Source organism: Equus przewalskii, chromosome 18 (assembly GCF_037783145.1).
Source record: "Equus przewalskii isolate Varuska chromosome 18, EquPr2, whole genome shotgun sequence".
In the NCBI taxonomy this organism is placed as follows: domain Eukaryota; kingdom Metazoa; phylum Chordata; class Mammalia; order Perissodactyla; family Equidae; genus Equus; species Equus przewalskii.
The window spans coordinates 43847145-43874102 of record NC_091848.1 but is presented as its reverse complement, the minus strand read 5'-3'; the positions used below and the strand labels follow the sequence as shown (position 1 = coordinate 43874102).

The window sequence follows — 26958 nt, the reverse complement described above, 5'->3', positions numbered from 1 at the left end:
TAAAAAGAGATCAAAATTGAGGCTGAGACCAAGAGAGAACTGATTTCTATCCCAGTCACAGCTGGAGTTAGGATTCATCCCAGGAACATTTATAAGGGATCGAAAACAATTTTTCTAGGTTCTTTCCAAGAGTCTTAATCAGTTTAGAAAATAAATCATCATCTTAATCACATCATAACTCAAGGTTCTCCATTTTCTTGTCAGTGGTGAAGTGGAAAAGTCACGGGTTACGTAGCTGAGTAGCTTTAGGCAAGTTACTTAGCAAAGAAAGGCAGCAGTGGGGGGGGGGGGGGGGCGGGGGCTGTTTATGAGTTCAGGCTGAGGAGCCGGTTTCCTGCTCCAAATTCCAGCTCCATCACCTACTGCTCTGAGATCTTGGGACATTTGCTTAACTTCTCTGTGGCTGGGTTTCCTCATCTGTAAAATGAAGACTATAATACTATCGACTTCAATGGGCAGTTGTAATGCTTAAATGGGTTAATTTAAACATATAGAGTAGTGCCTAGTCCTAAATGTGTCCACTACTACTGAAGAGCTTCACTGTTTTTCTTCCTCAAACAGGAATAATAACTACCTTCTCATATGATTGTAATTATTAAATGGGCTAAATTATTTAGAGTACCTAGGAGCTTTGGAAAAGCATAATAAATTTTTGTCCCCATCACTTCTCATAATTTGAATCTTGGACATTCTGTAGAAATGCCATTTCTATGCTAAATCCAGTAACCCCCAGATATTGTTGTTTAATCCAGTTCCTTGCGTTATTAACAAGCATCTCCAGGGAACCCTCCTTTTAGGGGCCTAGGTTCCCTTGCATCTGATACCCCTCTGGTCCCTCTGGTCAGTAGTTAGTCCCCTAAAGCCCATCAGTGTTAAATTGAAGCAGGGTGATGCAGGACGGTTATAGTGCAGCAGTGTAAATTGGGGCTCTAATGCCACCTCTGGAACATTTTTAAAGGATTTTTAGCATATTGGGCATAAGCAGTTCAGGTTTTAAATGCCTCACCACTTTCGATCAGATCCAGTAGGAGCTCACGCATGGCTCCCTCTTCAGGGCAGCCTGAAAAGAAGACAACAACTGGTCCATGCTGTCTGTACTTTGGGATCTGCTGAGATCTGCTTGGCAGAGCTGAGGTTCCTCCTGGACCTGAAGAGGTATACTCTATGCTTTGTGGACTCCCAGGTTGCAAGAACAAGGCTCTTCCTTTTCCTTCTGAGTGCATGAGTGGCAACTATACTGTCATCAAAGTAGCAAGAACGTATAACCCTTTCCTTTCCTTTGAACTATGGATTCTCCTCTTTCCTCCCTACTTGGTTGAGTGAGGACAAGAAACAATTTCAAATCCTGATTTTCTTTTGATTCTTGCTATGAATCTTTGTTTTCTGTGAAAAATCTCTCTCATTTAGGAGGGAAAAATGTTGCCTTTAGTTGTACCTTTGAAAAAGTAAAATTAGTTTTGGAATCCTGGCTCAAATTTCTAGTTAAAAGTTTCACTCACTAAGCAATTAAAAACAATTCCACAGCCATTATAAGAAATTCTTTTTTATCTTCTAAGTCATTACAAAGTAAATATAAAGAGTATGCTAAGTTCTAGAAGGGAAAAATTGTTCTCTGTACCATGTACGGTTTACTCTTTATCTCAGTCCAGCAGTAAGGAGAAATAAAAGTGCTTACAATAAATTATAATGCACTTGGTATAAACATTCTGTTGTATGAGGCATGGCTATAAAGTCAGGAGACAGTTTTCCATAAGTCTCACTTGAAAACTCAGCTCCTTGCTTTATAGTTTTACCATATACAACATTATGTAAATGTTATCATCGGAGCAGAACCACGTTATAATACAGCTCATTGTTGCACCCTCTTGGATACAATTTAGATCAAATTATGGCCTCTAAGACATGACAACTAATAGATACAGCATGTATGGTGTAACAGAGTTAACATATAGTGAGTAAATAAAGAAATAGGTAATGAGACTGTCTATCAGGGCTACCATTAGAAAAAGTTTCTGCTGTCTAGTTTGCCTTCACTGGTAGAGGTAGAGGTAAAAGAAATAAAGACAGATAAATATAAAGATCAAAAGAAGTCTTCATTTTTTAAAATGTACTTTGTGGATACGAATGTGAAATAGGGAAATCTAGTAGCTGCAAATTGAAGGAGCACATGTTATCAAACAGATTCATCTTAGGTGAAAGAAATGTAGTGGTCCCCTCCCCCAGCTGACAAGAAGCCAATAGATCACTGATGAATGGTTCTAAATCACGAGAACAGTTCTCATATGGAGAATTACAATCACACAGGTTTTTCTGACTTCCACGTTTGCTTTTCGGTCACCCACTCTCCACCTACCACACCTCCTGTGTTTTCTAGCTCCAAAATTTTTTTTCCCCCAGCACTTTCTTCCAAAGGAAATTGGTGTGAGGAGGCTTTCACCCTTGTGTGACAACCTACTTTTGTAGCTTTTCTTCTTTTTATTCTCACTACTTGCTTTCCTCATCTAAACCTTTCCTTGAAGGCCTGTCTTGAACGCATCAACAATCAGGACTTGAATGGGACTTGGAATCAGGTGATCGAAAAGAGCTTCAGAAGTTACTGCGAGAATAGACATGTAGGCAAGAGCTGATGAGTTTGAGATGAAAGCCCATCTGGAGAGCTCTTGTAGGGAACTCAGCCTACTCCAACTGGAGAATGATATCTGAGACTACAATCCCCAATTTACAGAAAGCACTTAGACTGGGAGGGCAACAGAAGTGACAGAAAATAACTGGTGTCTAGACTTGGGAGAGGGAGAAAGTCAATCACCTCTTGTATTACTGCAACCACCATATAATTTAACTCTGAAATTTCATTGCCAGTCTGAGTTAAAGGGTGAGTTGCAGATGCTTCAAGGTGAAGGTCACACTCTGAACTCATAGGAAGACCCCTATGATTCAATAGCACCATCTCTTTAGCCTGAGAGCATTTGTATTTCACTTTCCCACCATCTCTGTTGTCCCTAGGGCACTCTAGCTTTGAGATTATATTACAGAAGAGGCATCTTCTCTTAGAGTGACTCTCAAAATATGGCTGATAAATGAAAAGGCAGGTAGAGAGAGGGAAAGAGCTAAATCTAAGTGGAGATTAATAAGGTATGGTTTTGAAATTGTTCTTATGTTTCTTGTGGATTACTTATCATTTAGGGTCAAGACCTTTTGACATGATACCAGGAACTCTGCTCAAATCTCTATATGTGCTCAGGAACCAACCTGAGTAGAAGCAAGTAGTAATGTTAACTAAGTAGTAGTCAACATAATGTTGATATTAATGATAATGTTGATATTAATAGTCAATATTATGTTGACTAATTAATGTCCACTCTCCCTCAAGAACACATCACCTTCACCTGGCTCTATCAACATTACTTTTAGAATGATGCTATTAATCCACTAATTGCCAAATCTAATGTATTTATTTTAAGGGTTTGTTGCATTTAATCTCTTAATAGCTTTCAACACCATTCACCACCTGTTCTTCATTTTCTTTTTTCTCCTCCTAACTCTACTGCTATTTCTTAATTTCCATAATTTTTCTTCTCTCCTGGCTTCATGGAGTAGTCCTCAGGAATTCATCAGGTTTTTTGGCTTTAATTATACTTCATCAGATTAAAATCTAACATGGAATACTCAGTTGCTCCACATAGATATCCAAAGGCATCTCAAATTCAGCATATTTTGAACTGAAACTGATTATGTCCCACCTCACTTCAGGTCCTTCTAAATTTCCAGTTTTAGTTAATAGAATCATAACCCATCTATTAACCCAAGCTAGTAGCCACAGAGTTATCCTTGTTTCCTTCTTCCCCTTCATGTCATTTATGTAATCAAATATCATTTTTTCCCCTAAGGTTGACCTTTACTCTCCATCCTTACTGCTACTACTGTTGATCAGGACCATCTCATCTGTTGTTATTAACATCACTTCCAAATGGTGTTATAATGTTTCAACTGATGCTCTGGCCTCCAGTATTGTTTCTCTTACCTGCACACAGAACAAAATGTACATGAAGCTGATCATGTAATCTTCTTGTTTAAATGTATCTGGTCATTTTACTTGTAAAAATTCCAATTGATTAGCATAACATAGGTCAACTCAACTCACCTTTCCAGGCTGGCCTCTTGACGTTACATTCCCTCTCTGTCATGAATCTTATTCTTTATTCTGATTCCAATCTCATTCACCCTAGTTTTTGTTTTCCTTTTACCTAAAATATATTTTGCAACCTTCATTTAGCAAGCTCCTACTTACTACACAAAATCCATCTCAGATATGTCCTTCCTCGTAAAGCATTCTCCAATTTCCCTAGTGGCTTCCCTACATTTTAATTCTTTGTTTTTCTGCCTTTCATCACACTTTGAGAGTGAAGCACGACCACATCTTCTCAATCTTTGAATCTCTATTGCCTCACAAAGTGCTGACACATAAAATACCTCAATAATTTCGATGGATGAATGATGTTTGACGGATGAATGAATATACCAAGAATCTTTTTTCTCTCATCTTGCACTATTAGAGATGTCTCCTTCCTAACACAATCTTGAAGGCTGAAGAATCTTACTATTTCTAGTGGTTTCGAAAGAGGAGAGGTGTATCAGGTCAAGGATCTTCTTTCTGTCTTTTCTAAACCAACCATCTTATTTCCTTTCATTAGCTGCTACCATTTTCACTGCCTCTCTTTGCTGGAAGAGACAGTAATATCTTTTCAGTGATACATCTATGATGCAGTATAATAGATGTATAAATACAAAGGTTTTAAAAAGAAATAAAATATGTAGTGGAACCTTTGTAACTCAAAGAATTTCTGAAAATATGCTATATAGTGAAAACACGAAATGTTTTCAAATACACCAGTGCCCCTCCTCTTGTCTGGACTTGAATATGATCCTTGGTATTACCTGGTTGGTGTCTGGTGTCTACTGCCCTAGGGGTTCATATTTAAGGATCCAAATGAACACTTTTCATCTATATTCAGATGTTGCACTGAGGACTAACCACCTGCAGCAACATAACTTAATCTCTGAGTTTATAGAGGATCTGTGACTAAGTCATAACCAATTTTCTCACTGCTCATCTCTAGTGAAATAGGTTAATTTGATCTCACATAACTTTTAAAATTTTTCTATCCCCACTATACTTGACTGTGAAATTAGCAATTATTTTTTTTCCTTCAAGAGAAAAATATAACCAAGATGACAACCAGAAAGGGTGATAAAGAAGTACATAGAGTGGGATTTTCTTCATTGATCCTTTGTTGCCTGGGAGGCCAATGAATTAGACACTCTAGAGTCTTCCAGTCAATGGAGGGCACTATAGTTATTCAGCTATGTTCATTCTTTATTATTGGTGAATTTTGTCCCACATTTCTTTTCTCTGATTATTACAATACACAATCTCTTCATTCTGGATGTCAGTGTCCAAACCAGCAATTAGGACCCAGCAAAACTTCCCCAATATTACAGAATGAGAGAAGAATAAGGAATAACACATTATTTTAAATGATTTAGAACTGACTTATCTCAGTCAAATGAATAATAATGTATTATCGCTTCTTATATCTTGCTCTTTCTTGTCCTCTAAGGAGAGATTTCCTAAAGTTCTTGTCTGTTACCCTCAATCATAGTATTCTCCAAAAGAACTCTATTAAGGAAGTAAACAATATAATTTATCAAGATATGTTCTTGGGGCTGGCCCTGTGGCTGAGTGGTTACGTTCATGCACTCCACTTCAGTGGCCTGGGGTTCACAGGTTCAGATCCCAGGCGCAGACCTACACACTGCTCATCAAGCCATGCTATGGCGGCATCCCTCATAGAAGAACTAGACGGACTTACAACTAGGATATACAACTATGTACTGGGGCTTTGGGGAGAAAAAAAAAAAGAGGAAGATTGGCAGCAGATGTTAGCTTAGGGCCAATCTTCCTCACCAAAAAAAAGCACACTTTAAAAACAAAGACAAAAACAAAAAAACAGAGAACTAACAATGTCTTCTTTGCCACTGGAACGTTTAAAAAAAGAACAAAAGATATGTTTTAACATTCAAACCAGGAATAGTGGTGTGGATAGCCTTATTCAGAAGTGGAATAATTAGATGCTTTACTGTACTAATCACTATATTTGTTCTGTTTTGAGACTAGAATCTAGTGACCTAATAGATATGGTATAAATCATACATTTTTGTTCATATTTGCCATGTCACTTCCTCTCATTCCATCTCTTTTTTTGTCATACTGTTTTCATTGAGAACATGAATCAATCTAAGAAAACAGCTTATTTGTATGTCTTTCCCTTTTGCTCTTATGTAATGTGAGTCCCTTAATCTTTATGAACATTCTTCTGTCTGAATAAGACCTAGTGCCACGTCACACAATGCTTCATATTAAAATTATACCCCTGCCAGACTATAAAATTAAGCAAGTCAGAGTCCCTAATTTGTCTGTTCTAAGTATATCAGTGCAGAAATTATTTGAATGCATGAAAATCCTGTGGGTATTCAAAAAAAAAAATACTCTAACAATAAAGGTAATTTCAAATATACAATTTCCCATGGGTCACTCTATCTCTGTATAACACCTGAATCACAGAATACTGTGGAAATAAGAACTTTAAAAAATTTGTTCTTAGAGGCCAGAATCAGAGCACAAGAGGGCAAAGAATGTATTGCTCATTAAGTAGATGTCTCCTCTAAGTGAGCCTAAGCTGATTTCTTTCCCAGTCACTGAGTTCTACACTGGGATTTGGTGGCCCCACAGAACTCAGTGTGAGCTCTGGCCAGTGAATCCATTCGCACGATTTTGAAGCCCTTTGGCAGTTTTCACTTACAGATTTCTCCTAATCATCAGCTCTTAGCAGCAACAAAATGGCAGGACGAAAATAAAGCAAGATCAAAAGATACATATTCAATGCAAAACAGCCCAGCCTGTTAGCCCCAAGCAATAAATAAGTGGAGAACATTCCCCATTGTGTAGTAAAGTGTATTTCTGGGAGGCTAATGTTAGATGCAAATCTGCCTGAGGCAATGTTAAATAAAAAATTCAGCAAGCCAACAACAAAAGCAAAGCAGAGCTACATTTTCTTTTCTACTACATAGCTCACCCATTCTTTGTCCATCATGTAAGAAATCTAATATTATTTTACAAGGAAGATCAGAAGAGATTATTGCATCAGCTATTAACCTCTTCTATTATATTATTTTTGCCGACTTCCTTCACTTTTTAACAGCACAGAAGGTCAGATACTGGGGTTTCACAGGACAAAGATATTGTAGAAAATACTATGTTTGCTACAATGTGATCCCTTGCAGGCCACCAATAAGTGAGTGACTGCAAACTTCTCTAAAATGGGAATGTGCAGTTAACTCTCCTATGTTACTCCACAATACTCAACCTGCTCACCCTATCTCTCCAGTGAGTGGTGCTGGGTGTGAGATTAGACTAAAGTCAAGCTTTTTGGGAAAAGACCTTATGGATAGCTATACCATTTCCACTCAATGTAAGATGAAAAGCTAGTAAGAATATACCATAGGCCAGAATCATTCTTGACTTAACAAACACACTTTGACTTGCCATCGTCATGAAGCATACAACCATAGTGGGAGCTTAGCATTAGACAAGTTGTTACCTGGACGTCCCAGGTGCTTTCACAGCAGACTCCAGTCTTAGAAATAAAGCAAGAGATGTGCTTGAGTATCAACAGGCATAACTCTAGATGGACTACCTGTTCTTTGCAAACCTTTTGAAAGTTTGACTTGGGTGTGGGATAGTTAGCATGTTGAAGGCATTTCTAGGGCTCTTGGCTAGGGAAGAGCAATTTTTCAGTTTGACTAGGAAAAATTTTTTGCCACAGCTGGTGATACACAGTATGGGATAAAGGAACAAGTATTGCCAGCCAATCCTTTAACCCTATTCCAGCCACAGTGGAAGCATGATGTGAGAGGACTAGTTGCCACAAAGACCTCTCGGCTTCTCATGCAGACTACAAACTGCCAGGCACATCCCTCTCAGAAGAAACAGTTTTGGAGCCCACTGCAGACAGTTGGCTGTGGGCTGCTGTACAGCCAGGCAGGCATTGCCATTGAAACATCGTAGCACAGATAGTAAATATCTTCCTGTGATCACCTAGAAGTTTTATTTTCTCTGATTGGAGCCTAACAGAGGGAAATTCCTGATACTGTGGGTTCATGAGTTTGCACTGAGACAGGAGTTAATTCTTCATTTTCTTCAATGGTATTAGAGAATTCAAAAAGTTTATTTAGAATCACAATAAATGTTGATTTCAAAACGTCCCCACTTTAAAGCTTGGAGCTATAATACAGTATATAAAGTAGATTTTTGCAAAGTGATAGTTTATGATCTTTTCCTTCCTTCCCATTTTAAAAAAAATACTCATTTTTTTGCCATAGGTTATGAAAAATTGTTTAGTATGTTACTAGCAAGACTATTTGTTTCTTTTCTCTTTCATTAATTCTGCTAATTTATCAATTAATTTGGATAACGACAAGCACTCCCTTTTCACTACTATTCTGATAAGAGTTTTCTAAAGAAAAAGATATATTGACTGGCTGTTTTAAAATGGGTTTTCAGTGAGATTGAGGTGGTTTCTGTAATGGATGTTGATGCAAAATCAAGGCAACTCTAACAACAAGTTGGCAGCATGTGAAAGCCACTCTGCTCCTGCTAAGTAGCACTGAATTTTCAGAGGAAAAATATGGGGAGATGAATAGAAGCGTTTAGATAACATAAGACAGCTTCTCCTCCAGTATGTGAAAGATAATTACTCAGTGGAATTTACCTGGACAGAAGCCATGTGCTCTTGATAAGGCTGCTTTCTTGCAGGGATAAGGCTTCCCTAGCTGGATACCAAAACAGAAAGTTGCATTCGAATCTGGAAAGCTGAATAACTGTAACAGAGAAAGTGGAGCTCTACAAATGCATTTAACAAGGGAGTTCAAGATCAGTACAGGGATACCCCTTAGAAATGTGGATCCCGGAACCACACCTGATCAAAACCAATCTCTCATACAGAGAGTATGCAAATATGTGCACCTTAATAAAGGGCTCAAACCTATGACGGAGAGCAGTACAGGAGGGAAAAACAGAATTTAGCCTGACTAGGCAGTCTAAAACAGCTAGTATATCCTTTCCTTAGAACTCAAAGGAGGGTCATGAGGATGGGCAGTGAGCTTCCAAATGACTATGATAAGAACACTAATAAAAGATCTAGGAATTAGAATGGCTCACAATCTGAAAAACGGTCATTCATTTAACAATTAAATGTTACAATCCCTACTCACCCTTTTAGTATTTTGATAAATGGATCTTTTGCTCCACAGCTCATGATATCTTAAGATTTTTAGAAACATAGGAACCAACCTAGGACGTTTGCAATTAGACTAGATCTGGTGGAACCCACAAGGCAGATTTGGGAACTCCTGGAAATTGTTAGTAATTAGAAAAGAGGTAAGAGAGAGTTTGGTTTTTACCATCAGGGAAGTTAACTATGCTGTCTCTCAAGGGTATCTTCTTTCAAACCTCGGGGCTAAACCACTCCACAGTATCTATGTCAATATCTATATCTATATTTCTCCTCTACTCTACACAAGGTCATTTCAATAACAGAAATTTACAATCTATTGGATTTATCAATAATTGATTCAGGTAAATTTTTTTTTTTACATTTGAATCAATCATTACCTAAATAACTGCCCTAACTTTAGCCTTTGACAATTTAAATTTGAGTTTCAGTGTTATATACATATCTGGGATAACTCTGTGGCTCTGTGAGGAGATTCTGAAATATTTTCCTAAGTACTCATGAGTTCCAGCTTCTTAAATTCTAGAGTTCAGATGCTTTTTATTTTTTAATGTATTCATGTGGATGAAGAAAAACAGAAAATTATCTACAACAAATAATAAATGAGGGAAGCATGAGAGAGATTGTGAAGCAGAAAGAAAGAAGCATACGATCTCAGTGTGGGAAACAGTGAGAAAGAGAGGGAGGAGGAGAGAGACGAGAAGGGAGAGAAACGCTGCAGAGCAACTAGTAAAGAATCAGAAAAAAGAGCTGGTATGCAAAGCCAAAGAAAGTTCTAGAATAGATCTTCAGACTGACTCGTTTTCAAATAGAAGACACAGAAAAGAGAAATAAGAGTATTTGCACGCAGAAATATTGTCATACTCTCTCTCTCTTCATCTCAAATCCCACCGTACCTCTCACTTCCCTTTGAAAAAGCAAACTTGAAAAATCAGTAAACGATGTACGGTAGAGAAGTCTAAAAACTTAGAGATATTTTCACTGTATGTTTTATGATTACAAAATAACACCTCTTCTTATCAAAAATTCAAAAAAGACACAAAAGTATAGATGAAATAAAAGCAATTAGTATATCGACAATGCTTATTTCTGGTGATTTGTATTTCAAGTCATATAGTCACACTTATGCTTAGTTGGAATCACAATGAACTTACAATTTATATATTTATACACTTGTAAAAATACATATAACTTTGAACTCTGCTTTTAAAAATGATTGTATTAGACAAGTAGTGCACGTTAATCATTGAACAATATAATTTCCCTCTTATTTAGTTACCAAGTAGCTCTTGAAGGTCTTCCCAAACAATAGAAATTCTGGGACAACCCACATGAATGCCTGTGGAGCACACCATGTATGAGGCTAGAGTTTGATGTTAACTCACTCTGCTCAGTAAAATTAAACTTAGGTGGGAGAATTGTTTCCCTAAGCCACGATGACTCTCCCTCACTACCACTCTCAGCATTTGTAAATGATTCCTAGGCTGTCCCTAACTAACACTGGGCTGTGTCCTCAAGGTGCATTTGCTGTTGTGTGGTGTGGGATTCCTAAGTTAATATAATGTAATCGGCAACAGTAGACTGAGGAAATTCAAATCTCAGCTCTACAACACACCAGCTATAATAATTTAGGCAAATTATTTCACCTAAGTCTCAATATCTCCATTGGATTGTTTTTAGACTTGACAAATCATTACATGCAAGGCCCTTAGTGTAGTATCTGGCATATGGAAAACAATCAATAATTGTTACAAATTATTGTTGATATTGTCATGATGGTGGTTATTATTATTACTGCTATTGCTATTATATTTACTAGTCACAAAAATGGAATAAGGAAGGATGGGATGTGAGACCTTTTTTTTTTTTCCCTGAATCAAGTAGGTCAATAATTGCAAGATACAAGGAGCAATGAGAAGGGTCTCAGGAATTTCCACTCTGAGGAAAACACTGATGGAGCTATAATTTACTGAGCTGACCTTCTAAATTCGAAGAAGACCATGTTGAAAATGTTGAATTCTATCTAAGCCCTGAGTTCCTTGAAAGCAAGGATGGTTAGGAAATCTACCCCCTTTATGTTCCAGGAAATGGCTGATTACAAAGGACCCCAGTGCCCTGACATAATATATGGTGTTTCATCCCCATACTTCCTCAGGACTTTCGTTTGGCTCAGATGACTCCCTGTCCCCATAAAACTCTGGGCTCCTTTCCCTCTTCTTACTGCAATAGCCCGAAAAATATCATTTTCTGTAATTGTCTGGTGGCTTTTATCGTTCACATGTGTCACAAAGTTCTCCATGTTGGATTACGCTTTGGAAATGTGGGCTGGGTGGGAGCAATGCCCAGAGCAACCCTAGATAGTGCAAGGGATGGCAGGAAGAAGGGAGAAAGAGAAGTATTTATTCCTATTTGGTTGTGAGCCTGCTTATTATATTATCCCTTATTTCACAAAATATATGCATTTTAGAAATGCATTTTTTTCTAGTGCCTCAGGGACTGCTATTAGAAAATCAGAGATTCCTGGGTATAATAAAACCCTGAGTTGTAGTAAAATCAGACACTTAAGAAAACAGTAGTACCAGTTTTTGCACTCACATATTTAAGAGAAATACTAACTCTGCTTTTATAAAACACTAAGTGTAATACTCTCAACATTTATAATCTTGTGATACCCACCAAATAAGTCACACAATGAAAATACTGAAAGTGAACCCCTCAGGCAGATTTCAGACTCCAGCGGTCTGCCTACACATTGGCTCATTCCATGCGGGTTGTAAAGTTAGGAATTTAGCATTCTTTGTCTATTCAGTTTGGTTATTATGTCAGCGGGGTGCAGAATCCCTGCATTTTATTACGTTTTCCTTTATTTTATGCCACTGAGTTAACAGTCGACTATCACTGCTTTTAGTATCTAGGATAACTCGCAAATGTAGATGCTTTTCCATAGTATTTTATGAAGTGGAAGGAATTGTTTTGCTTATTATTCATCTTTTTATAATTGTTTGCAGGTTTTGAAGGCTTTGGGAAAGACTTTAAATGGAATCTTTAGTCTCGCTCAGATTTTATTAACTGATAAGATGGAAACAATGTGGCTTGCATTTGGGGAACTTACAAGCAAATACATTTATGTCACTTTTAATAGAGACTGCATAGAGAGAAAAGACGGAAGAGGCTTTAGTAATTAATGGCAAAGACCAATGTTTGTTGAGCGCCCCATTTTGTGGTATGCACTGCTCAAATATATTTTTGTGCGTTATTAGATTTAATTCTCACAACAATCCATGTAAGGTAGATACTCGGATTATGCCCATTGTACAGAGGAGGAAAGTGAGGCACAGATAGGTCAATTAAATTGCTCAAGGAATCTCAGTTAATAAACGGTGTTGAAAAGAATGGCATCTAGTTCATTCTAAACTGTTTGCTTTCTACATCTGTTGCAGGGCTGCCAGCCTGTTACCTCTCTTTGCCTCTGTCCTGGGTTCAGTCTTCTCTTTTCTCTAATCCGTATCTTTCTCTTTTTCTGTTTATTTAGTCATTTTGGTGGGCCACATCCTCCAGTAACTTCCTAATTAAGATAAGAGACATGGAAATTATTTTATGAATTTTACATCTATCAATCAAATGTGAGAGTAAGAAAAAAAAGTCAATTTTTTTGAGCAGAGAGCTTTAGATTGGAAATAATTTTCCTCCAGAATTTTGAAGATATTTCCCATTGAAATTTAAATCCCAGTTTTGCTATAGAGGAGTCCAAAATGATTTTATCTGATGCTTTGAACTTGTTTTTTCATTCTTTTTCCTACTTGGATGCTTACTGGTTCTTCTTTGTCCCAGTGTTCTGAAAGTTTAAGGTGAAGTGCCTTGGGGTAGGTCTACTTTATTTCAAAGTGCTTTCAACCCTTCCAACCTGGAAATTCATATGCTTCAGGTCAGGAAATTTTTATTGAACTATTTCATTGATAACTTTTTCCCTTCCTTTTTCTCTACTTTCCTTTTCTGAAATTACTATTATTTGGATGGTAGATTTCCTAGACTAGTTCTGTAATATAATCTTTTTTCTTCTATTTTCCATCTTTTTGTCTTTTGCCTCCACTTCCTGAGAGATTTTCTCAGCTTTTACTGTCAATACACCTACGGAGGTTTTCATTTCTATCAAAGTGTTTTACATTTCCAATTCTTCTTGTTTTAGGGGTGCAATATATCTCCTCTTGTCTAAGAATATTAATAATATTTAAAAGTTTTCTTCTATTCAAATCCTCTTTCTTTTCTTCAAGCCGCCTTCATCTGTTTGTTTATTCTGCTTTCTCTCTTTTGTGTTAGAGGTATTCCTCAGTTATCTGATAATCTTCATGTGCTACTCATATTTAATGTTGGGAATCAACTGTAAGTGAGTTCTTGGAGGACTGTCTCTACGAGCCATGTCAGAAGTTTGACTGCTATGAGGGTGCCATGCTGGAGAAGCCATGTACACGTACTCTGGCCAAGAATTCCAGCTGTGCCCAGCAGTCAAGCCATCCTGTAAAGGTGCCAGACAATTGAGTAAAGCCCACCTGGACTCTCCAGACCAGCCTAACTGTAGGCTGAATAGCAGGGAGCAAGCTTAGTCAGCACTACACGAAATAGAAGAATCACCTAGTAAAGCCCTGTCCAAATTCCTGAAACTTGAGATATAATGAAATGATTACTGTTTTAAGCCAATAAGGCTTGGGTAATTTTTTATACACCAAGGTATAATCAAAATATTAGATTTATATGGACTAACATTAAAAGGTGGCTTCTAAAATACTGGCAAGTCAAAATAAATGCAACTTGTATAATGACATAAAAAATGATGATTGGAAATTCTGAGTGTGTGGGTGAGACTGGGGGCTTTCCCATAGAGTGACCTTCTTGTGCCATTTCTTGGAGCAATAGCACAGCCCTTTTTTCCCTATTATTTAGTTAGTTAGTTACTTAGTTACTATTTTTAAAATGTTTTATTTTTTAGAACAGTTTTAGATTTCTAGAAACATTCCAATGACAATACAGATTTTCCACAAACTTCACATCAATTTCCCTCTATATTGATATATTGCATTAGTATAGCACATTTGTCACAATTAATAAACAATATTGATACATTATTATTACTAAAGTCCATACATTATTCATATTTCCTTCGTTTTGCCTAATGTCCTTTTTCTTTTCCAGATCACATCCAGGATACCACGTTAGTTGTTACATCTCCTTAGACTCCTCTTGACTGTGACATTCTCTCAGATTTTCCTTGTTTTTGATGACTTTGATGGTTTTGAGGAGTACCGGTCAGATATTTTGTACATGTCCCTCTGTTGGAATTTGTCCAATTTTTTTCCATGATTAGACTAGGGTTAAGGGTTTGGGGGAGGAAATCATAGAGGTAAAGTGCCATTTATTACGTCATAATAAGAAGGGTACATGCCATCAACAGGACTTTTTACTGTTGACACGGACCTTGACCATCTGGCCGAGAGCTTGTGTTTGTCACGTTTCTCCACCATACAGTTACTCTTTTTCTTCTCCCTTTCCACGCTGTCCTCTTTGGAAGGAAGTCACTATGAGCAGCCCATACTTAAGGAGCAGAGAGTTATGCTCCACCTTTTGGAAGGTGGAGTATCTACATAGATTATTTGGAATCCTTCCGCGTGGGAGATTTGCCTCTTCCCACACGTATTTATTTATTCAATGACTTATTTATATCAGTATAGACTCATACACCTTTATTTATGATGACTTCTTTTTTTAGATCTTCCTTTTGAGTTAGTTATCTTCCCCAGGAAAGAGTCGTACCACATTCTGCATAGAGGATAAAACCTGGCTGCCAATAGTTTGGAGTCTCAGTGGAAAATTATGGCTGGGGCCAGGGTTTTAGTCTTTAATATGCAGACATCATGTACCTGACCCTCAACTGTATTTGTTATCCTTCAGTACAGAGACCTTGTTTTACTTTCTCCAGAGAATGAACCTAAAGGATTTTGCTTAATTTAGTCAAAGAGAGTCAGCCAGGGGCATGGAGAAAAGAAGGAGTCTAAGGATTTAAATCACTTTTAAACATCATTCAAACAATTTGTCTTATTTTAGTTCCCCCTCCCCTCAATCTTGATCGTCCTCCTACTTCTGGTGGTATAAGTACTGCCAATTCCTGGACAGTCTGGGGACTTTGTGGGAAGAATTGGTTTGGTTCTCAGCTTTCCTCATTACTGGCTTAGGCTTCAGTGGTTTCATGTCTGCACATCAGTTCCAGTCACCCATCTGCTTTACAGCTTCCAAAATTGCTTTTGCCATGCTCTACTGTCTTGTTCTTCCCATCTCCCCTTGTATGTTTGTCTTTAGAAAAAAAAATCCCTTTACAGTAGGTTTACTAGAGTTTGGGCAAGAGCAAAATTGGATGTGTGTTCAATCCACCATCTTTTCAGAGATTTGCTCAGGATTACAGAGCCAGCTCCGAGAGACCAGACGCTCTGCCTTACTCACCTTTGTATCCCCATCACCTAAACACATGCCTGACAAAAAGTAGGAGGTAAATACTGAGTCTTGTATGAATGAAAATAGGAAGCAAAGTCAGTACTCAAATACAAATCTAAATCCAAGTTAATTTTTATTTTTTACATTATGTATATATATATATTCCAGTGGGAAATACAGTCCATCAGATAGCCATAAGATTGTTAATTATGGAGAAGTGGTGGTTGGTGCTAGTATTTTATCAGATGACTACATATATTTATGTATTTATATATATATGTATAACAATATATATATATATATATTTTTTTTTAAAAAAAGATTGGCACCTGAGTTAACAACTGTTGCCAATCTTCTTTTTTTTCTGTCCTTCCTCAAGCCCCCTGATACATAGTTGCATATTCTAGTTGTGAGTGTCTCTGGTTGTGCTGTGTGGGATGCTACCTCAGCAAGGCCTGTTGAGCCGTGCCATGTCTGAGCCCAGGATCCGAACCAGTGAAACCCTGGGCCACCAAAGCAGAGCGCGCAAACTTAACCACTCAGCCAAGGGGCCAGCCCCTATATATATTTTTATACCAGACCTTATAGCTTATACCAAACCGATCATATCTTATATTTTATAACAAACTGATTTAAGATGGCTTAACTATGCATGCAAGCAATATTTATTAAAAGAGGCAAGGAAACAAAGGCAAAGGGAAAACGACAATAAGGTCAACAAAATAAAACAAATGTTGAGGTTAGTAGACAAAATATATGCTGTGATTTCTGCACACTAATGACAGGGGTATCATAAATATGGCTCCAGGCAGTCAGCACAAAAATGAATAGATACACAATTATTTATATAAGTCATTATGGCTAGAAAGATAATTTCTTTAGTTCAACTTTACAAAGAGGAGGCCATGTAATATTCCACAAAATAATCGTCAAGGACATCCATAGAGCAATAGTCTTATACGGTAACCCAGATAATATACATTTGTTTGGGCATAAATTTAGGTGCTGGTGATGGAGAGATAAAAAGATATAACCTTTCTCAAGGAGCTCACAGTCTTATGGAGAGACTAAGACATTTCAAATGAGATGTGCTATAAGTACAAGGTATGCTGGTAACTTAAATGAGGAAGAAATTAACTCAGCCAAGAGAATGGCGGGAGGAATAGACTGGTTTATGGAGTAAGAAATAGAACCATGTCTCAACAAATGTGTTTACATGTTGCCAAAATCTCTAAGAATACAAGATCTCAATCTAAGTGGGTTCTGCACTGTGGCTGTCAAACAAACAGAGAGAGAGAAAATATGTGCAATTAGGGCGTTCTGGCAACAAATGTGTGGAAACCAGTCTCTGGGAGACTGAAGTTCTGGGAGACTGGGATTTTAATGAAGGGCAGTCCAAAAACAAGATGCACGGGAAGTTGATCTCAGCTTCCGGAGGAGCAGTCCAGCAGGCTAGATAAGTGGCCCTTAGCCAGCTTTGGTTCTCAGATACCTTTGAAAATATGACCAAGGCTATTTAACTTCTACTTGGAAAAACTCCAAATATACACATACACAAAGTTGTGGTTTGGGCTCAGGAGATTTAAGAATATCACAGACATTTAAGGAAAGACACAAAACTTTCCTTAAACCCTGAGTAAAAAAAAAAACAACTAAATTTGATGGATGGATCAGGCTATCATCATAACTTGAGATTGGAAGCCATTTAGATATTCTTGCTAACTCCCTTCACTTTAATTCTGTGCTCATCAAGTGACCTTCTGATTACAGAATATCAGTGATTTCAGATGGCTGACAGACTCCGTGAAGCCCATCCGGGAACCTCAGGTTAAGAGCACTCAGCCTAGAGGCAATGTGATGGCCTAGAGTTGCAAAGGTCACAACAGCTTCAATTTTTTTGTCCCAATCACATTTCATTTCCGTGCACTTTTCTCATTACTTGAGCTCACTGGCCTTTCTGCAGACCTTTCCACCCAAAAATAGTTGCTTACTGTAAGACCTAAAGCTAAAAACTGAAATATTGCATTCTCGCTTAGCACAGAGGCCTCAGTGAGTAAAAGATAAGTACTTTATCAATGTACAAATCGTGGGCCCAGCAACAAGTCTGCAACATTCCTGACCTTCCCAGGAAACAAACCACAAACTTCACAGGTCATGAGAATTTGTTTATTCTTGAGTCAGTTCCTAGGGGGTATCATAGACTGTTTTTAATCGGCATAATTTTGACTTTATTCAGACTTTCCTACAGATTTTTAAAAACGAGTCACAAACTTCTCCCTCAATTAAAACAATAACTGACAATGTTTGGTTGACACAGTATATTTCATTCTCTACCATGTTCTCTAGAACTTAAAAATGGTAGCTCCTATGGTGCCAAGCATTCTTCCGTACATAACATGAAACTTTCTTCCAGCAACACTGTGAGGTAGCTGCTACTAATATGCCCATGTTAGAGATGACAAAACTGATAGGTTAAGCGATTTGCCTGCATTTATACAGTTAATAAATGGCAGTGCCAAGTTAGAACTCAGGCAGGCTGGCCCCAGAGCTTGCACTGCTCATTCGTTCACTATCCTCCCTCTCAGAAGCCTCACTGTGCAAAAATAAAAATCATGGTACCAAAACACTGGAGACAAGATAAATGTGGAAATAATCAGGGAAGCTGATTAAATAATATTACTTGACTTCAATGGAATTCTATGCTGTCATTAAAATGTAGATTGTAGAAATAAATGTAATGGGCCGGTAAAATATTCACAATATATTGCTGAATAAATAAATCAAGTAGTGAAGCCCATTTATACATACACACACATACAGAAACACAGAAACTTACACACACAAATGGAGGACATATATCAAAATGTTAATTATGATCATTACCAAGTGGTGGGTAAATAGGTAGTTTTCATTTATTTTCTCAAGAATGTTCTTCCCCTGATCTTTGCACAGCTGGCTCCTTTTTGTTTTTTAGAGCTTAGTTCCAATGTCATCTTATCAGAGAGGTCTTCCCTGATCCCCTGGTATGAAGCAGACACCTAGGTGCTCTCTTTATGTTAAGAACTGTATCATACTATCATACTTCAATATTTGTTACCTTTTGTTAATTTTTATGTGTTTTTTTAGTTTTCTATCATCACCACTGTAAGTCATCTCCATGAGTACGGAGACCACGCCCCTCTTGTTCACTTCTGTATGTTCCTATGATTTAGAAAGTCGTGCGGGTGCTTTGTAAATATTTATTGAATAAAGGAATAAACAAATGATAAATGAACAAATGATATATCTACAATTTAACATATTCTTAAAACATGTCATTTTACCACAGCAAATCTCCATTTCAAATTTAATCAAAAGAAGCTCACAGAGACTCTCCCTTGACCCATCCCACATTCACTCATAGTATCACACGTAACCGGGGCTGCGCTGGGCTATGGCAGCCATGGGAGACATGCAGGAGATGCTCCCTGCCCTTAGAAGACTGCATCTAGTGGGCTTGAAAGACCTTTATACACATAACTCCATAGTGCTAAAAGAAAGATACATAAGAGGTAATACAAACTGTAAGGGCTCAGAGGACAGACTACTTTTCCTGAGTTACTTTCCAAATAGGAGAAGCCAAAATAGCTCATTTGTTTTTAAAAATTATCAAAAAGTAACAAAGCAATTCTCATGGTAAAATCAATAATAGGAAAACAGTAGCAAATTATTAGTGTTTGATCAGGTCTCCTTTGCCCATTTGTAAGTAGATAGAACCAAAGCTAGAGTGGGCTGCCTTCTCATCTGGATATGAGTGACTGCGTCTCAACAGGAGTTTTGGGAAATGGCTCATAACACCTCCTCCAGTCATGGGCCACAGCTGAAGCATTTTTTCCGCAGAGATATAGTTTATTCTCTGCATATATTCTAAACTAACTTGTACTTCTTACAATGCATATGGAAAGAAATAGCAAGGAAAGTCTAAGTTTTTCAACTTTGATGACATTTCAACAATAGGCAAAGCTATACAACATGGGACATATTATGATGTGAAAGGAAGTGGGAAGATTAATAATTACTAATTTATCATTGAACTTAAAAAACAAAAGCCATTCTACTTTAATTGCTACATTCTCTCCTCTACCTATTTTGTTAAAACCATTATGAATCAAAAGTGTTCTCTTGGATTATGTTTTTATTTTAAATGGATAAATGTACCCAGCATAGTAGATCTGATACATTAAACCTTAAAGGAGAAAAAAACTACTATCACCTCTGAGACTTTGCTAGCCTAGTAGATACCAGTCAGGTTTACCCAGCCCATCTTTGGAGTATGTCTTAAGTGCCTTGGCTTTGAGGCTGTGCAATGGTCCCATAAATTTTGAGATGACTTAAGTCATTGGGTTCCAGATAATATAATGTATGATTTAGAGAAAAGGTCTATTCACTGAGGAACTATAGGAATATAGCTCTGGAACAAGGAGCCATATGCCTTCCTTACTACCAAAGTATGATTTAGAGAAAAAGGCCTATGCAGTCAGGAACTATAAGAATACAAGTTTGGGGCTGGTCCCATCGTCTAGTGGTAAAGTTCAGTGCACTCCACCTCGGAGGCCTGGGTTTGGTTCCCAGGCATGGACCTGCACCACTCATCAGCAGCCATGCTATGGTGACAACCCACATACAAGATAGAGGAAAACTGGCACAGATGTTAGCTCAGGGCAAATCTTCCTCCGAAAAAAAAAAAAAAGAATACAAGTTTGGGACAAAGATTTCATTACCACCTTACACGGTCAGACCACTAGACATAAAAGGAACAAATATGAAATTCTTTTCATATGTCTGGTGAAAAACAAATTTCTCCTCTAGAAAGAACCATGGAATCACTCAGCATCGTCCCCTGATGTGGAAAAATGAGAAGTACCCGAGCAGCTTGAATGGAGAAAGGCCCACAAGGGTTGTACATCTTTATCCACAGAAACTTTTGCATTTGAATAGAAGACTCACCACTCTCACATCCCGGAGAACCAAAGACATCATTGTTTCTCACTCATGAAGATTTTCTGTGGGCTCTGAGGCCTTCTGAGTTGCTCCAGAGTTATATCAAAGTATTGCATTCTTGTCTTAAACCAATCCAGCTTGGGGGGAATCATCTAGGGTGTGGTCTTTGTCTCAAAACTTGACAAGTTTATTTGGTTTCAATCATTTGGGAAAACCAAATCTAAATATATATCCTTAGTATTTAAATATTTTAAGTTAATGAAAATGTAAATAACTTTGAAAACATTTTAGAGACTGATTTACCACCAACCATATTCATAAAAGCAAATTACAGTTGTGAACAGATTTCCGGCCAAGAAAGATTTGAAAACACTAAATGAAAATGCAAAAAAATTGAGGAAAAAAAAAAAGAGGATAAATATTCTCCATTCAACTTTAAAACTACAGATTGCATGAAGTTAGGAGCCAGTTAAAGAAACAAAGTTGTTCATAGCAGTTACAGACTGCTGTAGACATGGAGATGGTCACATACATACTCAAAGAAGAAAATATAATTGGGATCATAAACGCTTCTTGGAAGTTTTAACAAAAATATTCATTTTATACATGCAAGGGGGTATTGTTTTCATTTGAAAACTCTACTCCTAATCTTGCACAGCAAAGAACTGACTGGCTTTTGCTAATTTGGGGGTGACAAATCAGACAGCAGTGTCTAGAAGGATGCAGAGATTTTGAGTTTTGAACGGAGAGAGTTAGAAACAGAAATTCCTCGCTGTAGCCCTTCAGGGTCACTTATCTCCCAGGGACTCTGGCTTTGCCTGATACACTCCCATCATGTACGGTGTCCTAGCTCCTGTTGTCTCTGGCACACTTGAAAGCAGAGAATGGTTTCTGTTACAGGGAGAAGACAGTGACAAATTCATTTCCATATCTAAAGCCAGCTCTGAAATATCAACATACAATGAAGTTTTTATGAGAACAAAATAAGAAGTCATCTGTTTCATGCGTATTTTACTCAACAATAATCAAGACATACCATCTTCTCGGATATTCTGTTTGCTTTTCTTTTCTCTACTATTCTCCCTTTCAGAGTTGTAAATTATTCATCATAGTTTTCTTCCTCTCCTATCTTTTCTCTTTTCTTCAGTGTGTTCCTTTCTTTTTCCTTGGTGTCTATGTTCATTTTTTGCAATTCTTCTTTCCTAGCTAAGAGTTTTCACCCAGTGGCATTCTCTCCTTCACTTATGCTCTATCACTGCCTTGATTATCTTCTCTGCTTGTCCAACACCCTCCCCAACGCTTTTCTTTAACCTCCTTCACCTCGACTGTCCTAAGCTCAACAGGAATTGGTTTCCCAAAGATTGACTGCATTTATTTGCTGCTCTAGTTCAGTTAGGAGAACAATGAAATGGAGGAGCATCTTGTATACTTGTTCCTAAGAGTTTTATTCTGAACTCACTTTCAACCTTCTACTCATAAATGGCTTTATAAACTAAAGCAGTTCAATGAATAACAGAGAAAACAAAAATACTTGGCAGAGTATACTTGATGGTATTTCTTCTAGCAACAATGAAAACTGGAATGATTATATAATTAGGAAACAAAAGGGAAAAGATAGTAAAGGTTAGAGAATTAGGATATGTGGTTGTGCCTGTGCTCTTTGCTCTTTCATGGTAAATAATATTTCTTCACACACTAAGAAATACATAGCTGAGGGGAAAATGTGGGTAATAGAATCTGGACATTCAAGCTGCAGCATTTTATATCCATTTGCAGATCCCAAGGATGAAGAGAAAGAGTTTTTGTTTTTTGTTTGTTTGTTTTGGCAGGGATGGGGGCGGATTAAGACATTGAGATAAACATGGCTTTGGACTTTGAATATAGCAATCCAAAGCTTCAAAAGTTTGGTTTACATGAAAAGAAAAATCAGGACAAAACAGGGAAGCTCAGACAAACACTAACACATCTAGACATCAGACTGTGTTTTCTGTTTGGCAACATGTAAACTCAACTTGATTCTCACCCAGATCACATGAGTCATGACCCACCCTAGCTGCCTCAATGTAACTGACAAGATCTGGGGGTATATGAAGGCAGAAAGCCAGAGTACTAATCCCTCTCGAAAGCATTATCAATGGGACATGACCAAAGGATATCAACCCCTCTGCCAAATTTCTCTCGGAAGTAAGGCAGGGTTTGGTTCAAGACCTAATGAATGACAGGAAATAGTACCTTGGATTATGTCCTTCGTTTATGTTTGTTAAGCATCAAAGTCTAGAGTCAGAGCACTATGTTGAGTGCTTGCAGATATGAATAGGATTTTGATCTCTCCTTTAAGGGGTTAAGAATCTAGCTGGGGAGATGAGGAAAGCTTGTCAATAAATCCTACTACTTGCAAATGAGATTTGCCTGGATCCTAACTGGCTTTTTGCTCTGGGGATATTTAAGGCATTCTGTGAAATAGAAATCTAGCTAAAATGAGAAGTGCTGGTTTAGATATTAATTAATCATTTCTGTAAATTTCTCAGATGTCTGGAGTCATTTATTGTGATTTACTTATAGCGAATAACCCAAATGATATAGTAGGCATCTCCAGGATTTGCTAAGAATTGTCTACTAATAAAATGAAAAATGCATAGGCTTTTACTATTTAATTTACCATATGAAAGCTCAATTAATTTGGATACCAAATGAGTTTGGTTTACATGCTGAATTATATAGTGGCTGATCTGATTGTTTGAAAAATTTTCTAAGGATATTGATAATCATACTCAAGTGATACATATGTGCCTTGGTCAAAAGATGTAGATATAGCCCACTCATTTCTTTTGCATCTATAGACACCACTTTAGTCAAATAGTAGGAATAAACGAATGTTCTTTTTTTTAGTGCAGTAAAGGCATTTTGAATGAAATGAAACAATGCCCAACAGGTAGAAGACAAAGCAGAAAACACATGTTCAAATTAATACTATTGGAGTACATTTGTAAGTCTTCTTTTTTTTTTTTTTTAACTTTGTCGTTGTTGGTTTTTGAGGAAGATTAGCCCTGAACTAACTGCTGCCAATCCTCCTCTTTTTGCTGAGGAAGCCTGGCCCTGAGCTAACATCCATGCCCATCTTCCTCTACTTTATATGTGGGACGCCTACCACAGCATGGCTTGCCAAGCGGTGCCATGTTCTCACCCGGGATCCAAACCATCGAACCCCGGGCCACTGAAGCAGAATGTGCGCACTTATCTGCTGTGTCACCGGGCCAGCCCCTATTTGTAAGTCTTAAATGATCTTCAGCAGATGTGCGAATTTACAAGTACAAAAATACATTAAAAAATAAAAGTTGAGAAAGAAAGTTCCTTTTAATATACTTCTTCTCAAAATGGGAATTAATGCCCCTATGAAGGCTAAAAGCAGAGTAGGCAAATGTTTTCTTTTCAATGTTTGTGGATATTTCCTGTAGAAACATTGGCTTATAAGGCAAATAGTAGTGAAACCCTTTGACTTTCCTTTTTTAATAATGGAGACATACTAAGAAATGAAACATTTCTATATTCCTGCTTTTTATTCAATAGGAGAGTTAATTTAATTTTAAGCAGCATAAATTTCTTCTAAAATTACTATTTTTAAAGATCAACTTCATGCCTCACACTGCCGAGCATCTCTAAGAGAAGTTTCAAAGCTTCACTGTCAATTGTTCAACAGGTTCCTCAAGTCTTAGTGTTATCTTCATTATCAGAACTGGGCCAAAGAAAGTGATCCAGCTCCTTGGAATATTTTTATTGGCTTGTTTTAGTTTTTTTTTTTTTTTGAGGAAGATTAGCGCTGAGCTAACATCCACTGCCAATCCTCCTCTGTTTGCTGAGGAAGACTGCCGCTGAGCTAACATCTGTGCCCATTTTCCTCTACTTTATAGGTGGGATGCCTACCATGGCATGGCCTGACAAGTGGTGAATCTGAACTAGTGAACCCCTGGGCCACCAAAGCAGTACGTATCAACTTAGCCGCTGCACCACCGGGCCAGCCTCTTGTTTTAGCTTTTAATTTGAATCTGTGGCGTGATCGTCTGCAATTGTCACACTTTAACATTCACTTATTCATACAATAAACATTTATGGAATGTTTTCTATGCTTCAGGAAATCTCCTAAGTTTGGGGAATAAAGCTATAATTGTTGCCATAACGAGATCACAGCACAGTGGAAGAGGAGCATATTGACTAAACAACTATGATCAATCAGACCCCTTTTTATAGACATCTCTGTATTTATTTCTCCCAAGAAAACATTGGAGGTGCTCAGAGAACTTGGCCGATTTCACATAGCTGGAAAGAAGCAGCAGTGGAAATCAAACACCTCAGTGTCTGACTCCAAAAGTCAGACTTTTCCCCAATTAAACAATGTTCCTGGAAATTGATAGAGTGGTTTCTCCCTTTTTATGCTTCATGAACACACACACTCCCCCCATGTTCATGGGTGAGGGGTTAACTGGATTTGTGTTATTCACCCTCAAAATAAATTCTCATAATTGTATTGTGGTCAACATCACGTGAGATAATGGACAAGTTAGGAAACAGCTGTGCTGCCCCCATTCAGATTGCACATTGGACTACCATTTCAATGTTTCAAAGAACTATATCACTTAAGTGGCCATCGTCATGATCCGTGAGGTCCATCCCATCATTATAATTGCATGAGGCAATCCTTCCACTGTTTGGCAAGAAAACTTAGAGAAAACATCCGGACAATCTACTTCTTCAGCTAAGATTAAGAAGTAGAATAAGAACACAATGTAGAAAAAGATGGAAATTTTTAATTCTCACTTTCATGTGACCTCTGCAAAGAAAAAGAACATTAAAACAACATGTCACTAATATTTTTGCTCAATGTCATTCATATGTCACCTGAGTTAACTAAACACCTTTCAGCAATGTGGCAACATTCCTGGATATTTCTCAAAAACAAATGATCAGTCTAGTGAAAAATATAAAATCACAAATAGATTGAATTTGGTGGGTTCACAGATGTGCTTGGTAAGGCAAGAGCATGTAACACTAGGTGACTATATTTATATTACATCCATGATATGCCTTGAAAAACTTAACAAAATGTGAATTCACAGGACTTTCATATTTAGCAATGGGAAATGTTGATAAAAATTTATTCAGCAACACAAAGGAGTGTCAGATAATAGACTAGGTACACAACATAATTAGAAATACTGAACCTTCTTTTGCATACACAACAGCTTGTGGCAAAGCTCTGGGTAAATCGTGAACATAAGAGTGGAACTGCATTGCATTTCATAGAACATCCTCAGGCCAAAAAAGACAAATAGGAGAGGTTCTGATTAAATATTTGCTCAGAAAATACCCTCTGATAATATACTGCCAATTTCCTACCTTGGGTAAATAGCATTTCCCTTTCCCAAAGTAAGTAGGTCTCTGCTATATTAGATTTTATTTACAAAAAAGAACTCTGGCCACAAAACATACAGCAGTTATATGAACGGTATGGCTAGCTTCTCTCAAAACATTGTCAGTGTGACCTTTGGCAAGGACCCAGTAGAAAATCACTTTCCCTAAGGGAAACCAACACCCCTTCTCCTATAATCCTACTAGCACGATATGCTGTTAATGAAGCAATTCCTGCTTCCAGTGGCCATAGCACAAATTGCCTCATTTGGCTTGGTCACTAGAAGGACGAATGCTAGGTGGGGATGTGCACACATGAGCATATGCAAGGTTTCCATGGAACTGCTACTGGTTCTGCCTGAACGGCCTTGGGGATGCATCCAGCCCTGCAGGGATGTGCTGTCTCTTTCTGGAGGTCAGCCCAGTGGAAAGTAAAGCCTTAAGAGGCGCACCAGACTCTGGATTCTGTGTGTTCATCTGGAGGGTGATTAGTAAGATTGGGTTACCAATCTCACTTTCAATATTCACTGTATTCTGGACACCAACCCCACAAACAGCAGCCTCATATTCTTTTATTGCAGAGTCCAAAGATAAAGATGAGAAGCTTTCCCAAAGCATATCAGGGAACACTCCCAGTAGTTGCAAGGACAATATTTTAAGGAGACAAATGTTCTAGGTAATTGTGCCAAAAACCATGCTTTCTAGTCCATCACATGGGTGTCCTATCTAGCTGACTTTCTTCTTT

The 26958-nt window shown here is 37.7% G+C and overlaps 1 protein-coding gene across 3 annotated transcripts in view; it reads right to left on the bottom strand.

Moving 5' to 3' along the window:
- Positions 1 to 26958, bottom strand: part of LSAMP (limbic system associated membrane protein) — a 600383-nt gene that overhangs the window by 283413 nt on the left and 290012 nt on the right. Inside the window, exon 1 of one of the 3 annotated variants that reach the window (XM_070582660.1) lies at positions 14490 to 14716. The exons of the other annotated variants lie outside the window; for them this stretch is intronic. Within the exon in view, the coding sequence (XP_070438761.1) occupies positions 14490 to 14491 (2 nt within the window). The 5' untranslated portion in view covers positions 14492 to 14716. Of the gene's footprint in view, positions 1 to 14489; positions 14717 to 26958 lie in introns of those variants that run through there. 3 annotated transcript variants of the gene reach the window in all.